At 39.2% G+C, this 8,113-nt stretch overlaps 1 protein-coding gene across 1 annotated transcript; it reads right to left on the reverse strand.

Annotated features, from left to right (window-relative positions):
- Window positions 1-3,954: 3,954 nt before the first annotated feature.
- On the reverse strand, window positions 3,955-4,839 carry nkx2.9 (NK2 transcription factor related, locus 9 (Drosophila)). Its single transcript, XM_027004871.2, has 2 exons — window positions 4,686-4,839; window positions 3,955-4,460 (listed from the first exon to the last, which is right to left on the reverse strand). The coding sequence occupies exons 1-2, from the start codon at window positions 4,837-4,839 to the stop codon at window positions 3,955-3,957; spliced, it is 660 nt and encodes a 219-aa protein (XP_026860672.2).
- Window positions 4,840-8,113: the final 3,274 nt, after the last annotated feature.

Genomic DNA, 8,113 nt, shown 5'->3' on the forward strand with positions numbered 1-8,113 from the left:
AAAAGAATATAGAGCAGTGCTTTTGTGAGGTGCGGCTGTGATATTTCCAAACATCACTGAAACGTAGGATGTCGCTAACAGCATCATACAGGATTATTTAAAAATGTTTTAAATGAGGTAGGCTTCAAACATTCTAGTGCAAGACATGCTGGACATGACACTCGTTTGTTAGTAATAATTATGATCCTATGTCCCAACCGCTCTTATTTCTACATATGCAGGTTATGTTAAAAATAACGATTATAATGTTAAGTTAAAACAAGAGATGATATTTCCTAGCACATCCACAATGATAATATATGGTGAAATACTGATCTAATATAGAAATCCACAGGTTATCTATCTTACTTCAGTAATATTTCACTAGATTTCGATCAACACCCTGATCGAAGCCTCGATCAATAGAAATGTTACTGTATATTCTAGGAAGGACTGTCTCTAATGTCAGAGGTTTCAAGACCATGGACACCCCGCTGAGAAGTAGCTCTTGAGCGATATTCCAAACAATACCAGTTTAAATTAAACGACGGTTACAGAGGGCATGTGAAAAATATACAGAAATGAAGATAGCTTTAGTCCCAGACACTCCCTCTCTCATCCAACACCCCCTCCTCACCACCGCAGCGCGCTTTAACTCAAGGGTAGACAGCGTCCTCTCGTGGCCGTATTTTGAATAAATAAATCAGTAACGAAAGAAATATAAAGTATTTTTATGAAATTGTTTTCAGGAAAATAAAACTCCAACACAATTCTTTTTCTTCTTCTTTTTTTTTTTTAAACCCAGTTCGCCCACATATTTATTTGCAGGGATTTTAGCGCCTATGTCCTCTAGCTGGCACAGTTTTCAGTTAATTTTCGGATCGGTCCAAAAGCAGGTGAACGCACCTTGTGAACGCACCTTGTGAACCTCGCGGTGATAATTAAGTGTACTTCGCACATGCAATTATGACAATTAGAATCATGACGTGCTTCCTTCGACGTCTTCGGCCTCCTTAATCCAGTTTTCAATAGGCTCTCTTAATTATCTGAATCAGGCCCGCTCCTCTGTGCTGGAGCACGGCTATCATGGTCAATTAACGATAATTAGGCAGAATGCTTTCACTTGTTCGTCGTAACAAATCAGCGAATATTTCAAACGCGTGCGCGCACTTTCGCGTGCTTTGATAAATCCTAAACTCCTGCTTCACTGTAGCTGAATTCACAGACTACAGTATAGTAAATGGTATCCTTCACTTTTAATCTCGTCGAGATGGTAAATTGCTGTGCGTGACCACTCAGTGATTTCTACATTATTTCTACTTTGTCGATATGTCCTTTTATACCAATCTTAGAAAACGTTCGATGGGAATACCGCTAAATTAGAAGATAGTGTCTTTTTAAAATATATTAATGGACTAAATTGTTCTAATAGTGCTGATTGGACACGAATTCTAGTTCAGAGATCTGTGTCCAGGAGCTGGCCGGTATACATGATCGAGTACAATGCATGCCTGACACCTAGTGGGCAATATCACGCAGAAGTCCACGAGGTCTGTAGAATTTTTAAGCATTAATAACAGAGATCCACCCGCAGGAAGCTGACCTCAAGGTGGTGCCAGTGGCGCAGCCAGTAGAATGGCGGTCAGATCCATAGCATATTGTGCAAGTTGCTTTCCTTTCAGTTATAACACATTGCCTACCATTATCTTGTTAAAAGATTACTGCAAGACAGTTTAAGGATTCTTGAGGTACTTGCCCTACCCCAGGCACACTTGTTAGTTTAACCAAGAAATATACTTTAAACATATACTTTAGGTCACTTAGTGATGTCATGTGACGCACAGATCTCAAATGCACGGCATAAGATGCATTATAATACTGTGTCTTATACAGAAACAAGCAATGCCCTCATGCATTTACGTGATGCCAGAATGGGTCGGTCTACTGGAAACTCGGGTGTAGCCTGCTGCTCTTGAGAAGACAGTTGTGATAATCAATGAAATAAACGTTGTTCACAGTTAGCCTGTAATTATTTGGGATATATTATAGGGTTTGGACCAATGGAACTATACCATTTCAGAATAAATAAACGCACAAAACCTCAGAGTTTATGAAGAATGGCAAAATGGAATTTCAAATAAATGCTGGACATTTCAAGGGTGCGCGATGGAGACAAACGTGGCACCTGTCTGTCTTCAGATGGAACACGGGGCACAGTCGAATTCCAAAACAAGTTATTAGTAACGACTGGGTAGTCTGACTCCTTTCATAACAACACGGGTTAGGTTGAAAGAGAAAACTGTTGTTCTCCCCGTTAAGGACTAATCTTAGGCCTAGTTTACGAGGCACTAAGCACTACTATGATCTCATCCTATAGTTCTTTATGTTCTTTTTGCTTCCCTATCCAAGGTTAAGGTCCGATGTTCAGTTGTTATTTCGGAATCGACCTACACGGCAAAATTTCCATCGTCTAATTAAAATGCTAGGAGATGGTGTAACACTGTGTTCTTTTAAGTCCAAGCCGGACTCAAACAAACATTTAGGCTACAAAAGTATTTCTACCAGCCTTTCCGTGGATTTGTAATCCCATTCGGCGTCTATATTTTGCTAGTTTGTTTTGTCTGTCTTGGTCACTCCCAAAGCCAACCAAGTTTTAAGACACCATTGTGTTGTTAAACCCCATAAATTTGTCACTAGGGACTGAATAAACATCACGAGACCTTAAACACTAAGGATTTTGTCTAGGTCCCTTTGGAACGCGCACAATACTCCTTTCATATGGAGACACGGGGGAAAAAAAGTAGTTAAAGGAAGACGCTGCAAGAACAGCGTTCTAGTCAGCGCGCGCCATATGTGGCGCAAGGTGGCCGGAGCGAGGATAAAAGGCCCAGGTGACCGCTAAATACAGTATTCATCTGGGAGCGCTCGAGGACCGTGGACGCGTGTGAAAAGGCACTTTGGTGATGCATCACTGACGCGTCCCCTTTTCGGGTCACGGTCAAAACTCGGAGTGAGAGACATAGGCGCTGGCGCAATGTACCACATCACTGTCGGAAACCTTTGACACGTATAAAACGGCGCCTGCTTACACGTACTGGGGATGAAATAAAACACAGCACACTAAACTGCTTCAAGCCAGTACATTCCAAAATATCCCTCGTGTTCACTCTATGCTGTGAGGTCCGTAACCCTTAAGTCCTTAAGTCCGTTATTTACTCTTCTCTTTTGGATGTACGTGAATGTCTTAACATTTGAAAAGGCTCTCACGTCTTGCTGTGCGCTAACAGTTATGCTCATAAGTACTGTGTGAAATCTATTATATAAATATCTTGAATAACAATGACACGGATTAGCAAAAATGTATAGGCTACGGCGGAAAACATGTTTTATTATATGGTTTTATAGGCCTATAGCTAAATTTCTCCAATTTGGTGCCATTTTCTGATAAGTATAAAAATATTTTCAATTTCAGTTCAGTCTTTAGTATATAATAGCTAAATAACTGCACATAACGGCGACAAATAAAAGAGCAAAAGTTTATTATTTTTGTACAAAAAAAAAAAACCTAAATAAAGGGACATCAACTTTTAGAATTTCTAACTACACATTGATGTCATTTGTCTCGGGTAAAAAGCCCCGTTGTTTTCTTTATGCAACATTCCATTTTGTCTATAAAACATAAATCTCTTTTTCTTGACTAATATATAAACATTTGAATTAAAACAAAGCAATGGTTCAAGAGTTAGTCACATCCCCAAATCTGTAACGCTGTATCAGTGCCACAACCACCGCAATCAGTTCAACAAACACATCAGATCAGAAAACACAACTATATGTAAATATAAAATATGTGCAAATTGCATTTACTTAGTTACTGTATACAATATATATGCAATATAGTCCACAGCATGCTTTGTAAAGCATTTGTTGCCTCTTCGATCCGTGCGTAATCTTGCAAGTTCGTATCGCAGGTCCTCACCAAATAAAGTTGTGTCTTGGGGCGGCTGCGTTCGTAAAGTGCTGGTAGTGGTTGAGAAGCGCGAAAGAGGGTAAGCGTTGAAAAGACTGGCACGCTTGGATCGCATGAGCTGGTGGGACCGTGCAGACAGCCTTCTCGACATCGGCGGTAAAGGTCTGATATGCTTTGTCATCCCGGACTAGGATCGGCACCATGATCCTGCGCATCACCGAAGGTTGACCGAGGTCGTGGACACACTCGAGCCGCGCCCTTTTCATCTTGTACCTGTGATTCTGGAACCAGATTTTCACCTGCGTGGGCGTTAGGCTGAGAACGCGCGCGAGCTGCTCACGTTCTGGAGCTGACAGGTAGCGCTGCTGACGGAAGCGCCTCTCGAGTTCGTACGTCTGGGCCTTGGAAAACAGCACGCGGCGTTTCTTCTTCTTGCCTTGGTCATCTTCCATGGGCGCCTCGTTTGACTTGGTGGAGTCAGGCGACGTCTCCGGATTGCTCTCATCCGAAGCTAAAATATAAAACGGTTGTCATGTATGTTTTTTTTTTCTTCCTGAAAATGACTCCAGATTATCAATATATCTTACTCGGTGTCAAACTGGATGTAGAACTAGTTTTCATTGATATTATCAACTATCATAATTGTGCATACTAAACTACAAGATAAAACAAATCATTTTTTTCGTTACTCTATACACAGCTTCCGTAAGTAGGCCAGTGATGTTTGATAACTTACACATGCAGTGACCTCTGTAGCTGTCGATCCAGGAGAAGAATGGAGAGCCAGAGAGTGAGCGAACCGGAGAAAGATGCGCCGCGCGCTCGGTGTCATTCTCCGGTAAATCCAGAATACTTCTCACGGTGAAGCTGAACTTGGAAGGAAAAGCCATTATGTTGAATTAGATCCAGTTCCACTGCCGGTCCTTAGTCTGGAATAACCTATCCAAGGACGATCTGAGGAATGACGATTCGTCTGATTCCGGAACACGAGCCTAAGTGACTGTGTGTACACTGGTGTGGTGGTGTTTATATAAACAGCACTTAGCACAGCTAAACAGTGACGGCCTTTGAGGCCTCTTCCCTGTGAGTATTAAGTACCTGAATGCCTCGAGTGCTTAGGTCCCAGTGACGGTAGGTGTGAACTCAACGAAGAATAGCCCGTTATTTCCACAATGACTGAAGAAACACTCTTCATCATTACTGATTCGTCCGAATTCGTGGAAGTGGGAAACAGATAATGGTAATTGTTGAGGCTGAATCACGTCTTGGGTGGCAAGTGACAACAAGAGACCCCCCTCCTCGCCCGCCCAAATAACATATCGGATATTTGCATACAAAGTGATCAATTAGTGTTTACAATGTTTTCTTTTTCGTCTTCGTTTATTGGTATATTGCCACGCATTGAGAATGATAAGTGTACATCTTACTGTGAATGAGTGTGAATGACTTTCGGATTCTGAAATTGATTTCTGAATTCTTAAATTTAGACTCAACTAAGGCATTGCGATGAAGCGATTTTAAGGATTTCTTTGAAGATGCACACAAAGTAAAATTCGATTTAATAATCTTAGTAATTTGATAACAGTTTTTTTTCACAGTTTTGCTTAAATCCTTGTCATCTGTCAAAATTCACTGTACAAATAGATTTTAATATTTAAAGACGATATAACATACTTAAACTCTAATATATCTTTAAACAAAAAAAATCATTTTATTTCTAAAACATCTATTATTCTTATATTTGTCATCGCGACACGGTTCAAATCTGTATGCATCGATTTCCAGTTTAATTTAAATGAAACTGAAAAGTGCAATATGATTCGCGAGACTTCTGTTTGGAAAGAGGCTGAGCAAAAGGAGCTGAGTAAATAGCGCAGTTTGCTTTATTTCTGGATTGAGTTGAGGGTGCTCAAAGCCTAAAGCGGGGGGCCGATGATGTCTCGCGTCCCGCACTTCACCAGCAACATGCACGGGGCAGGTTGTAGGGTTTCCCGTGCGATGCCTCATACAGCATCTCCTAAGAGTGCGCCTGGCTGACGGCGTGTACTCTCTCAGTCAGAGTGGGTATCCCTTCTCTTCTAGTCGTCCTGGGTGGTCGTACGAGAAAAGGAACACAAATACATGCCAACCAGCGACCAGGAACAAAAGAAGGAAATGTAGCCCCGCGTCCGAGTCCCGTTGGAAGCATTTGTTCCAGTCAAGATTTTGCATTTGTTCAGTCTTGAAATAATGCTTGATTGACGCCCCGGCACAATGTCCTTTAACTTTCTGGGATAAATCCGTGGTTGTTTCTTGTTGTCATGGTTTTGAATAGAGCTGAATGGGATCGGGGTCCCTATCTACTGCTCCGTGTCTACTCGCGCCCAACTCTATACCGAATTATTAGTTATGTGTTTAGAACTGCCATCAAAAGGCTCAACGTGTTCTCTGACACGTCAAATTCACAACCCTACAGAAGGTAAGAAGGTAAAATAAGAGACATTTTTTAAAAATCATGCCCTCATTATAAGCGTCACTTCATTTAAAAGGTTTTACGTTTTAGATAACAAAACGTGAAATCTAATGAAATTACAACAAACGGAAAAATGAAACACGAGAATTGCCTTTTAGTTTTCCGTAATACTTACATCTGATACACAGTAGTCCACCTAATAGAGTTCATATTGTAAATATATTTTACCTCATTTAATTGTGGTTTACAGAGGCCTTGTTTTGTAACACGTACCAAAATAGTTTTTCAAGATCTCTGCAAAAGTGCAAACTCTTAGGGACAAAATAAATGCTTCTAACAATCTCTCATATCTCCTTAATCTATTACACACTCACAGATATAATGAGTCTAGACTTCACAGAGAGCGTACACTCTCAAATTCCCAAGAGCTCTTCAGCAACAAATATTTGCCTTAGTTATTAGCGTATTCAGAGTCAAATAAGGCCGAAAACTACAAGACCGATTAAGCAGAATATCATGAAAAGACACCTTCAAGAGATTTAATCCGACAAAAATGTATTATCCTGAATTAAACTGTAGTGCAATAAACAACGAACAGCCAGAATTAATAAACATACTCAGAATTACAGATATTCGTCATGGCTCAGAACAAATATTTTTTAAACTTCTTTCAACTTAAGCCAACAGTAACCGTATTCTCGACATTAAATTAATAGATTTTCTAGTACAAATATCTCCATCCATTCCAGAACATTTAATCTGAATGCAATTTCAGGGCGCTTTCGTCATACATGTTACCCTTCACCTATCCTGCATACTAAAATCCTCCTAATTTGAAATTTACTCCTCTGTTCTCTACTCGAAGCTGATACAAAGAAATAATAATAATAATAATAATAATAATAATGTATGTTATTATTAATAATGTATACACGTTTGTGTGTGTAAGGACAATATAATACAATGGAATGATGCAAATAAATTAAATTAGTAAATTAGCCACAACTTAAAATGACCTCTTTAAATCTAAAACGCCCTATGAATTCTAATCATTATGTCATTTCTTTAAAAGACGTTTAAAATTTTCATTTTAAAATGTGAATTTCTTATGCCGCATGTGTTGCCAAATAGTGCAAGTGATTTCTTGTGCCCAACCGTGTGAATCACTAAATGAATATGTAAATATGAATATGAATGTAAATATGATTATGAATAAGTAAAGGTATTATACGAATAATAAGACAGCAGACTGATACTTTTGAATGTTGTTTGTATGTTTGTATGTCTAATTGTTGTTTGCATGTTTAAACACACCGTTACATGAATCAGTAGGTCTGAACTGAAGTGTGACTACAACCTGAAAATTGATGCGTTTTCGGGTGCAATTCTAAAGCCACTTAATCTCATATATCTAGAAGTAACCGTTTAAAGATCAGTGGGTTTGATATGTGTGATATACTCAAACGCAACCAATTATGACTAGCGATCCATGATACAACACCGCCCTCTGTTGGACATTGTGAGCTTCCACAGTAAAAAAAATAAATAAATAAAATAAAATTTTATATATATATATATATATATATATATATATATATATATATATATATATATATATATATATATATATATATATATATATAGAGAGAGAGAGAGAGAGAGAGAGAGAGAGAGAGAGAGAGAGAGAGAGAGACACAGAGAGAGACAGAGAG

The sequence above is a fragment of the Electrophorus electricus genome, chromosome 13, assembly GCF_013358815.1.
Source record: "Electrophorus electricus isolate fEleEle1 chromosome 13, fEleEle1.pri, whole genome shotgun sequence".
NCBI lineage: Eukaryota > Metazoa > Chordata > Actinopteri > Gymnotiformes > Gymnotidae > Electrophorus > Electrophorus electricus.

Bases quoted from the DNA above. Each gene is read 5' to 3' on its own strand.
- nkx2.9 (XM_027004871.2), bottom strand. From the start codon at position 4,839: ATGGCTTTTCCTTCCAAGTTCAGCTTCACCGTGAGAAGTATTCTGGAT. The intron at 4,461-4,685 runs GTAAGTTATCAA...TTTATATTTTAG, and splicing joins CTACAGAGGTCACTGCATGT to CTTCGGATGAGAGCAATCCG.